At 36.1% G+C, this 18,081-nt stretch overlaps 3 protein-coding genes across 3 annotated transcripts in view; 1 reads left to right on the plus strand and 2 right to left on the minus strand.

Moving 5' to 3' along the window:
* Positions 1–4,782, minus strand: part of LOC111367929 (UPF0603 protein At1g54780, chloroplastic-like) — an 8,920-nt gene extending 4,138 nt beyond the window's left edge. Inside the window, exon 1 of the mRNA XM_022989045.1 lies at positions 4,287–4,782. Within this exon, the coding sequence (XP_022844813.1) occupies positions 4,287–4,703 (417 nt within the window). The 5' untranslated portion in view covers positions 4,704–4,782. The remainder of the gene's footprint in view (positions 1–4,286) is intronic.
* LOC111367930 lies at positions 580–1,818 on the minus strand. Its single transcript, XM_022989046.1, has 2 exons — positions 1,226–1,818; positions 580–1,118 (listed from the first exon to the last, which is right to left on the minus strand). Exons 1-2 carry the CDS (start codon positions 1,316–1,318, stop codon positions 768–770), a joined length of 444 nt encoding a protein of 147 aa, XP_022844814.1. The 5' UTR covers positions 1,319–1,818; the 3' UTR covers positions 580–767.
* A 9,680-nt stretch (positions 4,783–14,462) lies between the features above and the next one.
* Positions 14,463–16,370, plus strand: LOC111366915 (lysM domain receptor-like kinase 4). Its single transcript, XM_022987597.1, has one exon. The coding sequence runs from the start codon at positions 14,463–14,465 to the stop codon at positions 16,368–16,370; it is 1,908 nt and encodes a 635-aa protein (XP_022843365.1).
* The last annotated feature ends 1,711 nt before the right edge of the window (positions 16,371–18,081 follow it).

The raw sequence follows: 18,081 nt of genomic DNA on the forward strand, positions 1-18,081 counted from the left end.
CATCCCCAAACTTTAAAGTGAGCCATACTTGGCTTACATCCTGTCCATAATTCAAAAGGTGTCTTTGCAACAGCTTTACTTGGAACTCTGTTCAAAATATACATAGCTGTTTTCAAGGCTTCACCCCACAAATATTCAGGTAAATTTGTTCTACTCATCATACTTCTAACCATATCTTTAAGAGTTCGATTACGTCTTTTAGAAACATCATTCTGCTCAAGTGTCCCTGGCATGGTGTATTGGGGTACTATTCCACACTCTTGTAAAAATTTTGCAAAATCACCCATATTTTGACCAGACTCGTCATATTTCCCATAGTACTCACCACCATAGTCAGACCTTACAACTTTGATACTTTTTCTACATTGTTTCTCTACTTCCATTTTAAAAAATCTTTAATTTGTCAAGTGTAAGGGATTTATCATTAATTGGGTAGGCATATCCATATCGTGAAAAATCATCAATAAAGGTTATGAACTATTTGTTCCCATATTTAGTGGAAGGCAGAGGTCCACTGATATCAGTATGTATCAAGTCTGAAATACCAGTACTCTTAGTTGAACCTTGAATTATGTCCAAAATTCCATTACTCCTAGTCGAACCCTTCCTCGTAGACTTAGTTAACTTTCCTCTTATACAATCTATACAGGTGTCAAAATCGGAGAAGTCTAAGAAAGGAAGTATCTCATCTTTTACTAATTTTTCCATTCTATCCTTAGAAATATGACCCAATCGCTTATGCCACAACATAGAGGATGATTCACGAATTAAAGCCCTTTTCTTTGATACATTTGTAACGCACGAGACATCACCAAAAGAAGCCAAAATAATTTATATAAACCATCACAGAAAATGTCATTCCCAATCAAACGAGAATAATTAAATAACTTAATCATTCCATTACCAAAATTAAATGTAAAATCACAAGCATTAAGCTTTGGTATAGAAATTAAATTCCGTCTCATCTGCGGTACATAAACTGTATTTTCCAAAACAAGATAAAAACCAGACTCTAAAGTTAACTTCACTACTCCTATGAATTCAACCTTCACTTGGAATTCATTTGCAACGCTCAAGCTTACTTCATTCTCTCTTGGCCTCCGTTTGCTTATGAACCCCTACAAGGAATTCGCAATATGAATACTAGCTCTCGAGTCTAACCACCAAGAATTCAAAGGTACATCTACTAAAGAAGACTCAAAACAAACTAAGGCCAAGAGAATACCTGAAGAACTCTTCTTCTTTTCCAAACAAGTCTTGAACTTAAAACAGTCTTTCTGCCAATGACCCTTCTTTTTACAGAAGTTGCATTGATCATTTTTCTTTATAACTGCTTTGGGACCACTAAAATTATTATTCTGCTGACTTCGATTGGACTTATTACCCTTATGAAACTAAGATTTATGATTATGAGAAGGCCCATTATTCTGTGATGGTTGAAAAGCTAGTTGTATAGTTTCAACAGTTTCACGGTGCATCCTATACTCTTCTTGGGCACACACTGCTATGAGGTCATTCAAATTCCATTTATCCCGCTGAGCATTGTAAGCAACCTTAAGCTGATTAAACTTGCTAGGAAGGCTATTCAAAACATGATAGACTAGAAAAGGCTCCACAATGGGAATGTCAAGAGCCTTTAGTTTAGATGATATATTTATCATTTTCATGACATGCTCCCTAACACCATTTGTGCGATCATATCTCATGCTCATCAATTTATCCATCAGATCCCCAGTTTCGACTTTATCAGACTCAACAAATTTTTCTCCTATGGCATCCATAAAACTTTTGGCATTTTCATTATCAGGGATGACACCTAGAATGGAATCAGATATCGATCGCTTAATGATTTTCAAACAGAGTTTGTTAGCCCTTTCTCATTTTTCATGCTCGGCTACATATTCAACGGTACTCTTATCTGTGGGTTTTTCAAGCTTTTTCTCCATTGCAAAATCCAAGCCCAAAAGACCAAGTGCTATTTCTACGTCTCGTTTCCATCTTACATAGTTATTCCCAGTCAAAGTTTCAATAGCAGACAATTGATTCGAAAGAGATGAGGCATTATAAACTGTGGAAACGTAAAATATCACACTTAATATCATCCAAACATAATGCATGCAATCAAATGGATGATGAAATATCTAACTAATTAATATGGGCAATTAATTAGATAATCCGTAATTTAAATCGAAACATATGAATTTTATTACAGTAAGAGCCTAGGTGCATCATCATAAAGTCACCTTTGGGTTGACAATACAACATGCTATAAGGTACTCTTAAAAACACATCACATAGTTAGTTAACAAAATTACATTAATTTTCGAAACAACCAACACCTTTGGGCAGAAGGGAAATTTTTAGACCAAGATAAGCTCGTTAACTGCCTTATGCCATTTTTCAAAAATATCACATATAACAACACTTTTGGGCAAGATTTTATATGCAATCAATCATAATTGTTGTGCAAATATATATTTATTATTGTAGAGAAAATCGAATAAATAATAATGAGTGTGCCACTTTAGCAGCTACCACCTATTTTTATTTCAAAATATTTCTCTTTGTGGGAAAATAAGGATCGTCTCAAAAGCCCATGAAAAATTTAATCACAGAATAATAATTCTGTATTAAATTATAATCGGCAATTGATGAAAGGTAAAAATTCATATGTGATTGAGAGATGAAATTAACAACAAAATTTCAATATATATATATATATATATATATTTTAAGCACACACAGAATAGTGACATTTAAATGCACAAACATTTTGATGAGAATATAAAAAATCACAATTAAATTTTTTTTAAATATAATTTTAATCTGGTCATTAATTGGGTCAAAATTGAAATTTAAGGGTCAAAACCTTTGCAAGCTCAAATTTAAAACCATTTGAAATTAACCCTAAATTTAAAATTAAAACTAGGTCCTCCAAATTCTCAAATTACAAGCAGGCCCTCCCTTTAAATAATTGCAACCTGACCCCAATTTTTGACCCCAATTTTCAATTGCAGAAAAGGAGCCTCTAATCTCATAAATTGCAAGAGAGGCTCCCGTCCCGAAATCTACCATAGCCGACCAAAACATGCTCCAAAATCCAAAATATAAAACTTTTCCGTGCATCCAATAAAAGTTTATGATATCCACGATGCGAAAATCTTAATTTCCACAAAAAAAAAAAATAGCAATAATTTTATTCATTTATTTATTTGTTTCACTCAACCGGGAGCTAAATTATACCAGAATTTCACTCCAATAGAAACCCTAACTTCAACAATCATTCAGTTCATGTTTAAATTCAGAAATCTGAATTTTTCTCTAATTAGCAAAAGCAAAATCCAAACCCTGTGGATGCAAAAAAGCTGCAAAACCTATAGATGCAACATATATAGATATTTACAAACAGAGAAAAATTTGATTCATGTATGGTTTTGGTTTGGTTTTTGTTTTACTCTTTCCAACACAATATGGTGGACAGTCAATCATGTCATGGAATTTTGTGTATATAAATAAGATGAATGCCATACATACACAGAAAGAGATAAAAGCAAGAAAATTGGTTGACTGCGTGAATTAATAAAACTACAACACATTATTCTTGGTACTTGTAGAGAAATATAATAATAATGACAATTGGCAATTTCACCAGAAAAAACTGATTAAAAAAAAAAATTTGACGTTGGGCATACCTTTGTTTCTTTCTCGTAACAAGTTTTAATGGTCAGTAGGTAATTTAAATTTGTGTTGTTTTTATAAAGGATTCTGATCTTAGCACGAAGATTCTGATACCAATTGTTAAATTTTAATCTGTAATCATGCTAAAAATCAAGAATCACCAAATAATAAATTAATAAATCAAATTCATACCCGCAGAAGTCATTGTTGATATGAATAGTAGTTGTAATAACAGTCAAAATCTTCCTCTCCTTGCTCCTCACAAAAGTATTAGCCATCAATGGGGCAAGCTAATGAAAATATATGAAGAGGAGAGGGGACCTAACTTTTATATATAGAAAATAATTTAAGCCATCCCATTACGACTAGAATTCTAATTTGGGTTTATTTCCGGCCCACGTACTTTAAACTACCATATAAAATTAATTACAACTCGTAAGGTGTAAAAGGCTCAATTGATCACTTAATAAATTTGATCCAAACACAAATATCATTATGAGCCATACATCTAACCCGTAAAATTTGCAATCCAATATGAAGCCCACATATGAAATAATTAATTATTCCAACACAATAACACATGCAGCAAAACAAATAGAATCACTTACAGTGAGCTTGCGGACAGTGACAAAGTTAATGTGGTATCCTTTTCTCGACTCCACATCCGACGACAATCTCTTCAAATCAGACTTTGTCACACGATTGAGAACACCTGCATCATCAACAACGTATGTATCCTTTGGAGGACCATCATTTAAAACGTCAAATTCAGATGCCAATGCAGATCCATTAGGCAGTATTGGGCAAAGGTTTAGCGCCAAAGAAATGGCAAGCGCTGCTAATCCATGATGCACTGGAGAAAACCAACTTGTGGGTGTGGTAAAAGATTGCTTAACAGATTGATTTTTAAGGGTGCAACAAATGGGTTTGAGCCAAGAACTTAATTTGGGTCGAAGAGAGGGAGATGGAAAAGGAGGAGCCTTGAAAAGTGGACAGAAAGAGTGAGGGAAGAGAATGGTTTCCATTGAAGAGAGAGAGAGCGAGCAAAAATGGTCAGAAGATTTTGATCGTAGGGAGTGTTTCTCTGTTTTTCTTTTTTTTTTTTTATTTTCTTGGGTTTTTGTTTGGTTCATGTTTTCGTGGATTTTGAGAATTTTTTTTATTTTTATTTTTATTTTTTTGGAGGGTTGGTTGGATTTAGATGAGGATAACGTATGGTCGTCATCGATCGTGGTATTACTGAAATATGCAGGGGCATTTTCGGAGTTCACGGTTTTTTTGGGTAATTATAAAACTAGCACTATTTTTATTTTTTGCACCACCTTTTAAATATAATTAAAATTCTTAGTTTTTCTCAATATAACACCTATATCCCTAACGATTTTTCAAGTCATTCTTATTGTCAAACTTTCTATTAGTTAACATATTTTATATGTAATAACAATTTTATGTCTAAAAATTCAATGAAATGACATAAAACAACTTTTTTTCATCATATTTAAAAAAAAAAAAGTCCCAAAAAATATTTTTTCCTCATTTCAAAATATGAAAATAAAATATTTTGATATAAATTATCATCAAAGACAAGAGTACTAATTAATGGAAGGTCGAAGATAAGAATTTGAAGAAAAAATATTAAAAAAATAATTGCTACAATGAACAAAAATTGGTAAGTTTAATTGTAATTAAAATATGATAGCATATCACAAAAAAATTGTGGTGGCAATATACCCACCCATCTTTTTTAATCGGATTGTCATGGGTAAAAATTGATCTTTGAAATTGATTTCTAGTGGGCCATTTACACCAATGGTCATATTTAGCCCCCATTTGGCCCATTATATCTAATTATAATTTTCTCTCTTATTTTAACCACATAATCTTTCATAAAATAATATTACACGTAAATTAAAAAAAATTCCTTTTTTTTTTAACCACACAATCTTCAAAAAAAATATTATTCCTAAAATTATAAATTGAAATAATGAGGATCGAACGGGGCTTATATTTTTCAAGTTTTTCGTCGAATTCTTATTTTAACATTTAATTAATAGATATATTTTATATAATTTTAAGAAATAGTAACAAATTAGAATTGCTTTACATCCGCTTCCCAATATGACACAATACGTGCTCTAATTAATCTCAACTCATCACAAAAACCAAAACATGGATCCAATGAAAGAAGTGAAAATCCATTGAATATTATCAAGTATGTCAAACGTTAATTCGACGTAATGGAACATTGCACAGTTTGAAAGCAATGACTTAGACTGTGTGGTTAGTTCCGTAGCATAAATGGATCATTTATAATTGACTTGTAATAAAAGTATTTGCACACTCATCCAAACTCTTAAATCTACTTAATATTTTATCATTTTTTGACTCATAATAGTATATAATTTTTCCTAGGTTAGTACCCCAATTTGGAGTTGAATCAAGCAAAAAGTCAATGATTGTTTGAAGCTTAATTGGCAACAAATGATGGGTTTGTGTGAAAAATGGGAAGTACGAGGACTAGATTGAATGCTTTGGATAGTTCATTGGATGGTTTCACAAGCTTAAGGGATAAAAAAAGGACGAATTAAGAACCTTGGGGATCGACTTGAACATTCTTGCAAGTTCAAGGACCAAAGTCATGAGATCAAAAGATGAGAGACCAAGTGCAAATTCTATTAAACTTATTGACCCAGGTCGTACATAGCAAATGTCGACCTCAGCTGAAGCACTTAAGGGGAACAAACTCCCTGCAGCTTGTTTTGCAAATCCAATTGCAGGTTTGCAAACCTAGATCTCGACTTGTCCCTCCCATATCAAGAAATCTTGTGTTTTTGACATGAAATCGAGGACAAACTTTGTACATTTCAAGGCGCAACTTTCAAAGCATATCTAGGTCAAATAACAAGCAATACTTGGTTCTATAAGATATATAGATATTTGTATGTTTAATGCAAGCTTAATTGATATATTAGAATTGTATTACGCGTTTATCTATTAGTATCATTCATAAAGATGTAATTTAGTCGTAAGAAGAAAAATTAACGTATAAAGAATATCGATTGTCAACATAAAATAATAATTGGTTAATAAGAAGTGTTTGGCGATTAAAGTAGGATAACCAACTGTAGGACCGAATTCCACAGCCAAGCAGTGCAAAATCGGGCTCAGTTTACCAAAAACATCGACACCATTCCTTGAGACGACTCCAATACTACCTTGTGCCACCACGGTCCCGTTGCTATGGATATGGGAAGAAGAAGGCCAAGAAAATACCCACAATATATCAACCACAAAGGTCACAGAGAGGGAGGGAAGAAACGGCCGAGAGAGAGAAGCTCACAAAGAGGGGTTTTCACTCTAAATGGAGGCCGAGAGGTTGAGAGGAATATATGCCAAGAGTATTGTCCAAACAAGGTAAGTTACAATTAGGGCTAAGTGGTGGATCAAAGGCTCGACTCAAATAATTGGGCCTCAACAATAATAACATAGCCTTCCAAGGAATGGTGCGAGAACCGTGAGCAACACTATAAAATAGGTTACTTCGAACGGTCCATAACAAAATGGATTGTGTTGTCTCGTTAATTGTGTCGATGTGCTAATCAATCATTAGGCCGAGGCCGATTGATAATAAACAACCGAGGTTACATCATCGTTCGGGGAGGTCGTTTGACAACAAAATTGCCTAACAACCTCCACCTTGGTGTCAAAGGACCTGCAAAGAAAATTGTTTCCCATTAGTGACACCTCTAATAAAAACAATAAAATTGGAAATCATTTACCTGTCCCAATGTTTAGAAGTTCCTTGCAACTCCTAAACTTTGCCAGTGGCAGTACCTTCGTCCCCATATCAGATGGGTTATAGTGGGTATGAACTTTCTCAAGTCTTACCACCTCTTGAGATACTATATCTCTAATGAAGTGGAGTCTTACATCAATGTGTTTAGTGCGCTCGTGAAAAACAGGGTTTTTGCATAAATGTATGGATGACTGACTATCGGAATACACTACCACATAATCATTCAGAACACATAATTCATGAAGTAGACCTCTAAGCCATAGAGCTTCTTTAATAGCTTCAGTGGTAGCAATATATTCTAATTCTGTAGTGGATAATGCAACAATATGTTGTAACTGTGATTTCCAACTTACACATGAATTAGATAAGGTAAACACGTAAGATGAAGTAGATTTCCTACCGTCCCTATCACCCGCATAGTCAGCATCTACAAAACCTTTTAATTTTATGTCTTCTCTATTAGCGCTAAACTTTAAGCCTACGTTACTAGTACCCTTCAAGTACTTTAACAGCCAATTTAGCGCTTCCCAATGTTCAGGTCCCGGATTAGCCATATATCTACTGAGAGTACTAACAGCAAAACCTAAATCAGGTCTAGTGCAAACCATCAAATACATTATGGAACCAATCACATTTGAGTAAGGTACTCTACTCATGTATTCAACTTCACGCTCATTGCAAGGAGATTGTTCCTTAGATAGAACAAAATGATTAGCAAGGGGCAACGTGACAGGTTTGCATTCACTCATATTGAACTTTTTCAATACTTTGGATATATATGGAGACTGATGCAAAAACAAAACAGAATTTGACCTATCTCTTTCAATTTCAATACCTAAGATTCTCTTAGCCTTACCTAGGTCTTTCATATCAAATTCACCACTTAATTTTGTTTTTATGTCATTTATCCACTTAGAGGATGATCCAATCAAAAGCATGTCGTCCACATAGAGCAACAAAAACAGATAATTATCATCAGTCTCATTGTGTTGAAAGTACAGGCAGTGATCAAATTTACTTCTTTGAAACCCTATAGTGAGTACAAAGGAATCAAACCTCTTGTACCACTGTCTAGGAGATTGTTTTAGCCTATACAAGGACCTTCTCAGAAAACACACATAATCAGGTTTTGACTTATCCTTAAAGCCTTTAGGTTGATTCATGAAAATTTGTTCATCAAGCTCACCATGTAAGAAAGCAGTTTTTACGTCAAGTTGTTCAAGTTCCCAGTCAAATTGTGCAACCAATGCGAGCATGACCCTAATAGTGGTGAACTTAACAACTGGTGAGAAAATTTCATTATAATCAACGCCCTCCTTCTGTGTGTAGCCTTTAGCCACTAACCTAGCTTTAAACCTTAGGGGTTCCAAACTGCTAGTTCCTTACTTAACCTTAAAAACCCATTTGCAATCAACAATTGATTTATTCTTAGGCCTAGGTACTAGCTCCCAAGTATGATTCTTTTCCAGAGAACTCATCTCTTCTTTCATTGCCTTAAGCCATTCATTAGATTGATCACTGCCTATTGCTTCTTCAAAAATCTTTGGCTCTTTTTCAGCTAGTTCCTCATAACTAGACTGGGCAAAAGCTAATTCAGATTCAAAACCAAACCTTCTAGGTTCCCTCGACTATCTCCTCTCTCTATCCCTAACTAAGTTATAGTTAGCTAAGGGGTTCTCTTCCTCATAGTGTTCTTCTGTCACTATTTCGTTACTATTTTCAGCTTCGGGTTCCTGAGTTTGAGTCTCCACCTCCTTTGAGACAGTAGGGGCAGGTGGACTGAGTTTTCCTAACTCCACCTTAAATTGGTCTCTCTCTTCACCCGATTCTACTTCATTTTCGGGTTCAGTTTTCCCTTTAATACACGGCATTTCTTTTTCGTTAAACGTGACATCTCTACTTATGATGATCTTAACTCCGTTTTGGCTTCTATCCCATAATCTATAACCCTTAACACCTTCGGGGTATCCTAAGAAAACACACTTCCTAGCTCTAGGTTCCAGCTTACCCTCACTTTGATGAGAAAAAGCTGTACAGCCAAATGTTCTAAGTATCGAGTAATCACTCAGTTTACCAGACCATCTCTCATGTGGAGTATCACCATTCAATGCAGCAGAGGGTGTAAGATTAATCAAATAACAAGCTGTCATAACAGCCTCACCCCAAAATGACTTGGGAACACCCGAACTGATCATCATGCAACGTACTTTATCAAGTATGGTTCTATTCATCCTTTCTGCTACCCCATTTTGCTGAGGGGTGTAGGGAACAGTCTTATGTCTAGTTATGCCGCTTTCTTTGCACATAATATCAAATTCTTTATTGCAGAATTCTAAACCATTATCAGTCCTTAAAAATTTGATTTTCTTGCCAGTCTGGTTCTCCACTTGTCTCTTCCAATTATTAAAACTATTGAAAGTATCAGATTTATCCTTCAAAAGATAGACCCACACTTTCCTAGTGTAGTCATCAATAATAGACAGGAAATACCTATTACCACCCGATGTGGGGTTACTGGCAGGGCCCCAAAGGTCAAAGTGCACATATTCGAGCATGCCTTTAGCTCTATTAACACTCGTGGAGAAAGAAGTTTTGTGATGCTTACCGAGCACACAATGATCACAAAATGACAAATCTAACACACAGTCTACCAAAAGCACCCTTTTCATTAAGTAGCTTAAGTCCCTTGACCCCTACGTGAGCAAGCCTATTGTGCCATGTGTGTGTGTGATCAATCTTGACAAAGGAGATAGAGGAATTCATATCTCTAATCACTTCCCCAGTAGTAATGTATATATCGTTTTTCTTAATTCCCTTAATGGAAACTAAAGCACCCTTGATCATTTTTAGCATACCATTTCCAATTTTACCAGTAAAGTCATCCTTCTCAAGTCTCCCTACTGAAATCAAATTCCTAGACAATTCAGGAATATATCTAACATCCTTTAACGTATACACAAAACCCGTGTTAAATTTTACGTTTATGTCACCAATTCCAGCGATAGTATAGGCAAAGTTATCACACAACACAACATGCCCAACTTTAGATTCATGCAACTTACAAAACCAGTTCTTTTCAGACGTCACATGAAAAGATGCACCAGAATCAAGTATCCATTCATGAATGCGGGAATTAGCAGTTAGATTTAATTCAGCAGTGTATGCAGCTGGACTTGTAATCATATAGACCTCACCACCACTTATATCAGAAGTGGATGCTAACACATTTACCTCATCTCTCTCCTTAGCTTTTAGCTTACCCTTCTCCTTATGACAATCCTTTATAAAGTGCCCTGTGTTTCCACAACCATAGCATTTTCTCGCCTTAGTTCTAAATTTTGATCTGGACCTACCTTTGCCCTTCTTTTTCCATCCATTACCACTTGACTCGCCACTAGTTTGATATCCCTCATGACTATTTTGCCTAAATTGAGTTCTACCCCGCATCATATGTACTTCACCATTCCTTTTATCATGTTTTTCAGCCTTAATTTTCATTTCTTTACTTCTAAGGGAATCTATGACAATTTCAGGTGTTAACGTGTCTCTGCCATACTTAATGGCATTCTTAACTTCCTTATAGGAATCAGGGATTGCATTTAGCAAAATTATAGCCTTATAAGTTTCGGACACAGTCTCATAAGTTTCGGACACAATCTCATCACAATTAACTATGTCTTGCACCAGTTTGTTAAACACGTCTAGATTGTCATCCAGATCCTTTGAAGAATCCATTTTAAAACTGAAAAAACGTTCAAGCAGGTAAAACTTATTAGGTGTAGATTTAAGCAAATACAAGTCTTCTAATTTCTTCCAAAGTTCTTTGGTGTTTTTTAATTTACCCACCTTTCTTAAAACAGCGTCAGACAAGTGTAAAATAATTGAGGTATAAGCAAGCTCATCGGCTTCTTCTTTTTGTTCTTGTGAAAAATCAGTTGAAAAATTGCCTTTAATGACTTTTGAAACTTTTTATTGGACTAAAATACCCTTCATTTTTTGTTGCCAAATAGCAAAGTCACCCTTTCCGTTAAAAATTTCCAAATCAAAACTATGAGTTGTCATCTTCACACAATAGCCAAAAATGCACAAACCACAATCAAACCACACAAAGTAGTCCTAGGGGTCACAATAATATACTCCGTTCTAGATTCCCAGGGTTTCGTAAGACTCGCGGTCTTAGATCAAGGGAATGTTCGAAAGGGTAAAGTCACGGTATTTCTAACGGAATAAGTAAGCAGCGGAAATAACAATGCAGCAAAAAATACGTCTAGCAGATAACTAGTCCCACAATAATTTTGATCACCAAGAATTACAAAACTGATTTCAAACCCAAATCAAATACTCAATCAAAAAGATCAATCAAGAGCACATAACCCTAATTCTAGCACAAGCATTGGTTGCCAAGCAATGATAACTCCCAACCTATTGTCACCCCACACGGTGACGCGCTAATGCTGAAAAATTAACGGGTTAAGCCAATTTACCAGAGCGGACGTGTCTGAGTCCGTATTATCGAGAGAGATGCGAATCTACTGCTTTAGGACCGCAATCTTGGCCTAAAGTAATTCAGTAGATATATGCAGATTCAACCGTCGATCCACCGGGGGCAAAATTGTCCAACTTTTTCTGTATAACCTGAAACAGAAAATAAACAGAGTCAGTGCGTTCAGGGGAATAAAATAAGCAAACTGCCCGAAGGAAGCTCGCCCGGAACCGCCGCCGCCGATGCCGCCACGCGCCACAGCCGAGGGAGCGCCTCAGCCTGCTGAACCTGGATATGGGTTCGGTTTCGCCGGAAAGTGGCTGGATTGGCCGGAAATCAAGGTTGCAGCCGCGGTTCCTCAATCCCAAAACGCGATTTGCAGCCGGTTTTTGACAAATTTCAGGCCGGAAAAGCTTCAACTAGCTCTGATACCACCTGTAGGACCGAATTCCACAGCCAAGCAGTGCAAAAGCGGGCTCAGTTTACCAAAAACATCGACACCATTCCTTGAGACGACTCCAATACCACCTTGTGCCACCACGGTCCGGTTGCTATGGATATGGGAAGAAGAAGGCCAAGAAAATACTCACAATATATCAACCACAAAGGTCACAGAGAGGGAGGGAAGAAACGGCCGAGAGAGAGAAGCTCACAAAGAGGGTTTTTCACTCTAAATGGAGGCCGAGAGGTTGAGAGGAATATATGCCAAGAGTATTGTCCAAACAAGGTAAGTTACAATTAGGGCTAAGTGGTGGATCAAAGGCTCGACTCAAATAATTGGGCCTCAACAATAATAACATAGCCTTCCAAGGAATGGTGCGAGAACCGTGAGCAACACTATAAAATAGGTTACTTCGAACGGTCCATAACAAAATGGATTGTGTCGTCTCGTTAATTGTGTCGATGTGCTAATCAATCATTAGGCCGAGGCTGATTGATAATAAACAACCGATGTTACATCATCGCCCGGGGAGGTCGTTTGACAACAAAATTGCCTAACACCAACAGTGAATTCGAGATCCAAATGCCTTTCATGACTTGATTAAGAGTTGCTTGTTTTTAATTATTTATCTTCGTAGACAATTAGATACTATAAATCAAACTAAAATTTAAATGTGTTTTTTTATTGATTGAAGTTATTTTTAATTAAAATTACTGAGTAGATAATCAATCCTCATAAGTTCGACACTATATTCATTACTTTATTATTTATTACGATTAGTTCACTTGTAAAATAAATCAATATTCCTCGTGAGTTAGATAACGCATTCTCACTATTTTATTACTTGTTACGATCAGTTCACTTGTAAGATAAATCAACAACTTGATTAACAACGAAGTTATCTTCAAGATGTTGTTTCCACAAGTGGTTAGAAGCTTCAATGCATCTAGGATAGACAAAAAAAATTGTTCTCTTGCATAGCCTAAGGATACTTGTCTGTTCATGCATCCGTAAAAGCCATACGCGTCATGTTTGGATCAACTTCTGTTGAGCATGTTGCTCTAAGAAAGTGTATCACAATTGTCTGGGTAGGATTTACGACTGGATTGCTCGAAATTGAAATTTAGTGACTTGATTGCAACTAAAACGAAAGTTTAGCGACCTCTAGTATTATAAATATACTAATTGGGATGAACATATTCGCAGTTCGTTTGTTTTTTTCATAGATATGCCAGCTAATTCCGTAGGCACCTTATAAATAATTATAAGCTATGACAAACATGCACTAAACAGCATATATACTAAAAGTGAATGTTTGGATTTTGATAATGCTCTATAATACACAATGCTTTAAATTCTATGTTTGACAGAGCCTCCGCCTCCGATTACAGTATGCCCGCCGTCAAGATTTTACTGATGACAAGAGGATGACGGCCGGCTGTAGGAATAAGAACAAGCACAAGGTGACAATTTATGTGGAATCAATACTTTTGTAAGTTTACATGTTGCAACTTGCAATCAATTAGTCAACAATTTTTGGCTTGAATAGTCACTGCATTTTTTCTTATATTACAATTAATATTAATGTAAACATTTTGTATTCAATAGGCTATAAATCAACAGAGTATTTGGTGCAGAATATGCTTCTGTGCCAATTTTTGTAATAATAGCTTTGCATTAAAACCAGAATTTTCTATGATATTTTCCCTCTTGTACCGCTTTTTATGACCTAAGCCAACATTCTTTATTGTGAGGAATGAAATTTCAAGCCTCCTCTTTGTTCTTAACTATAATGTCTTTTTCATCTGTTGTTAAGGCAGATAGGTCTGGTCTCAAGAATTTTTATGCACAGAAATGTTTGTTGGACCAGTCTACGGTTGTTTAATGAAACAGTTGATGTTTTCCGGGGCAATATTTATTAAGGAGCAAGTTTTTTCTTGCCAAATAAATTATTGATTCCTTCAAATTGGTTACAACTTAAAAGCTACCCCATCTGCCTCAGTGGGATTAGTACTTTGAGCTTTTTGCCTTCTCATTGGTTCTTCGAACTACAATCGATCACCATGCGCAATGGTCTACCAGGATTTTTCATCGTATTTAACTTCTTTTTATCGAGTTCCCTTGCACAGCAGAATTACTCAGAAAATCTTGCTCTGCAATGCAACAATACTGATTCAACAGGACCATCTTCGGCGTTTCTTTATACCTGCAATGGTGCAAAGTCTTCCTGCAAGGCTTTCTTACTTTTCAGAACACGACCTCCTTATGTTTCAGTCTCTTCCATCTCGAATCTTACATCTTCGGATCCCTTGGAATTTGCACTCCTGAATAATATCTCAAACTCAGACACTTTGCCACCGGACCAAGACGTTGTAGTTCCTATAACTTGTTCCTGTTCGGGTCAATACTATCAGGCCAACACATCTTATGTTTCGCAAGTTGTTGATGACACCTATTTCACAATCGCAAACAACACGTATCAGGGGCTAACCACTTGCAATGCACTTATGCGGGAGAATCAAATTGGTGAATTGGATTTGTATCCAGGTTTGAAATTGCAAGTGCCCCTTAGATGCGCTTGTCCTACAAATGAACAGATTGTAAATGGCACCAAGTTTCTATTAACATACTTGGTCACTTGGAAAGATAAAGTTCCTGCAATTAGTCGTCGGTTCAATGTTAGCAACGGAAGTTTAGTAGAGGCTAATGGTTTTTCTGATAAAAATTCATGTATTTATCCCTTCACTACCATATTGATCCCTCTTCCAACAGAACCCTTGAACTCTCAAATCAGAACTTACCACCAAACGTTTCTTTCCAATCCAAGTCCTGTTACTCCACAGAAAAAGCATAAAAGATCCTCTAAAGGACTTCATGTTGGGATAGGAACTGGTGCTTCTTTTGCAGTTTTTTGTTTTGCTCTATCTCTTGGTTTCTTCTATCACAGGAAAAAAAGATCAAATGAAGGCACTTCAAATGGTAGGCAGGGGAAAAAGCTGCGAAAATTGCAGGAGCAGATCCTAGATAAAGTTGCAGGAATCGGGGAAATGCTGAAAATATATTCATTTGAGGAATTAGAGGCAGCTGCTGGAAACTTCATTGCACTGAAGAAGCTGAGTAATTCTGTTCATCGTGGGGTTCTTCGTGGAAAATCAGTAGCCATAAAAAAGACGAGCACAGATGTGACAAAGGAGATTGAAATTCTTAGTAAGATCAGTCACTTTAATTTGATTAGTCTATATGGTGTTTGTGAGCATGACGGAGATTTCTATCTTGTGTATGAGTTCATGGAAAATGGATCTTTAAAGGAATGGCTCCATAAAGAGAACCGTTCACATGTTCAGAGCTGGAATTACTTGATACGTATTGCTTTGGATGTTGCTAATGGGCTACATTATCTTCACAACTTTTCTTCTCCAGCATATGTGCACGGGGACATTAACAGTTGCAACATATTACTCAACGGAGATTTAAGAGCCAAGATCGCGAATTTCAGTCTTGCAAGAATAGCCCTGAGGGAGAGAAATGGAAATTCGATTACAAGCTGTGTTTTTGGAGCAAAAGGTTATATGGCACCTGAGTATCTACGAGATGGGAACGTGACTCCAAAAATTGATGTATATGCCTTTGGGGTTGTTCTATTAGAACTTATTACAGGTAAAGAGGCTGTCTTCGTGGAGAATGGAGAAGAAGTTTTTCTGTCAGCAACAATAATGTCAGCCGTGGATGGAATAAGTGCAAATGCTGAGATTGAGGACCTAATCGATCCTTGCCTCCAAGTAAAGAATTCTCTTGGTTTTATCATAGATCAAACTGAACTTGCAGTTCGCTTGGTGAAATTAAGTTTTTCTTGCTTGGCTCGAGAACCAGAAAACAGATTGAGCATGGCAGAAGTAGTTTCAGCTTTGATGAAGATCCAGTTAGATGTCCAGAACTCTGAATCCTATTCTATTGAAGTCGAACTACACTAATATGTTTATATCATATTTTTCTAGTTCAAATCTCTGTAATTGAATAAACAACACCATAATCAACAAAGATTGTAATGGCTGGTTATTCTATTCGCAGATGAGAAATTTGTACATCAGCATTATACAAAGATAACTAAAGCTTTCAATTGTAAATCTCTCTCAGCAAGAAAATTATACATTATTGTTTTTAGTGTTTCCATATTACATGATAAGAAGAGATACACTTCAAAACTTCAGAATTCTGCTGAGATCATAATATGGTGGATCAACGAGCTATGACTGCACTAATAACAGGCAAAACATCCTCAAATTCAAATTTTGAGGTCCAGGAATCCTCGTACATCTCAGGAGAAGATTGAGTCAGAATGCATAGGTTGAAGATGATTTCTGTCATTCTGGTCTCTCGGAGAATTTATCTGGTGTGCATGCTTTTGCCAAGGTTGTCAGAATAGATCCATCCACATCCTCAGCCTCTCTTCTCTGTGATCATCATCTTTCCCTTCTTTTCTTTCCATAACATGACAACTTCAACATTATCCTTGGCTTCCAAAACTTTCTTGCCTAAAAGTAACTCGAGAAGAAGAACTCCAAAAGCAAACACATCGACCTTTAACACGATAAAGAAAGTTGCAGGCCTGGCTGTAGAGAAATTTGAAATCTTTGCTTTGAAAGTAGAATCGAGGAGTATGTTCCTTGTTTTGATATCCTTTTGGATAACACTTGGTTGAGTATGCTAAAAAAGCTGATCAGGAACCAGTTGAGCTTTTCAGATTCTAAACTATTAGCTGTTACTACATCCAACAAGTTTATTTAGAACAGTTTAGATATATTTCCAAGATCTGAATCGTCAGGAGTATGACTCAAATAGGAGTCATTTGAAGAGGCGTATTCAACTTGGACTAGAAGAATATTAACCTAGGGTATAAGGAAATTAAGTTGAATAAAGAAACAAAATCGTGTTTAAATTGGATCTCGTAATTGTAATATATTTTCTTACCTTTTAAGACTCTTCTAAGGTTAGCCTATAAATACAAGGCTCCTCTGGTCAATTTATAAAGAGTAGTATAGAAGCAGTATTGCTAATCTGTCTTGTATTCTCTATATTGTTGAATTAATAAACATAGTTCCTCTACGTTTACCCTTTGTGTTCTTTCTTTACAAATTCAATCTTGTATTTTCGTGATGTGATCTAGTATACTTCAATATTATCATTAAATCTTGTTCTTTATAATCCGGTTTGGAATCGACGTGTGTTATTGGAGCTTTCGCGCCCAACAAGTGGTATCAGAGCAGGTTGTTGATTTTCTGTGGATTAGTTGAGATTCTTTCGAGATGGTTGGGTTGAAGTATGATGTTCTGCTGTTAGATCGCAATACAAGGTTCTTATTGTGACAAGTAAAGATGAGGGTTGTTCTGACGCAGTTGGATTTAGACGGTTGCTAGGTTTTGAGAAGATGCCAGCTGGTTGGACAACGGAGGAGAAACAACGGAAGGATCGGAAGGCTGTTTCATTGATTCATGTTCATTTATCCAACAATATTCTGCAGGATATCTTGAAGGAGAAAACGGCGGCTACTTTATGGTTGAAGTTGGAGCAGTTGTGTATGACTAAGAGTCTTACAAGTAAACTGGTTCTCAAGCAGAAGCTGTATTCACATCGCATGGCGGAAGGAGAGTTGTTGGAAGACCATGTTGCCATGTTCAAGGAAAT

Source organism: Olea europaea, chromosome 18, assembly GCF_002742605.1.
Source record: "Olea europaea var. sylvestris chromosome 18, O_europaea_v1, whole genome shotgun sequence".
Classification (NCBI taxonomy): domain Eukaryota; kingdom Viridiplantae; phylum Streptophyta; class Magnoliopsida; order Lamiales; family Oleaceae; genus Olea; species Olea europaea.

What these genes read in the sequence shown, in the direction of transcription:
- LOC111367930 (XM_022989046.1), bottom strand. Translation starts at nt 1,318, where the DNA reads ATGATCAATGCAACTTCTGTAAAAAGAAGGGTCATTGGCAGAAAGACT. An exon ending in AAAGAAGAAGAGTTCTTCAG is followed by an intron (nt 1,119 to 1,225) that starts GTATTCTCTTGG and finishes AATTCCTTGTAG; the next exon opens with GGGTTCATAAGCAAACGGAG.
- LOC111366915 (XM_022987597.1), top strand. Translation starts at nt 14,463, where the DNA reads ATGCGCAATGGTCTACCAGGATTTTTCATCGTATTTAACTTCTTTTTA.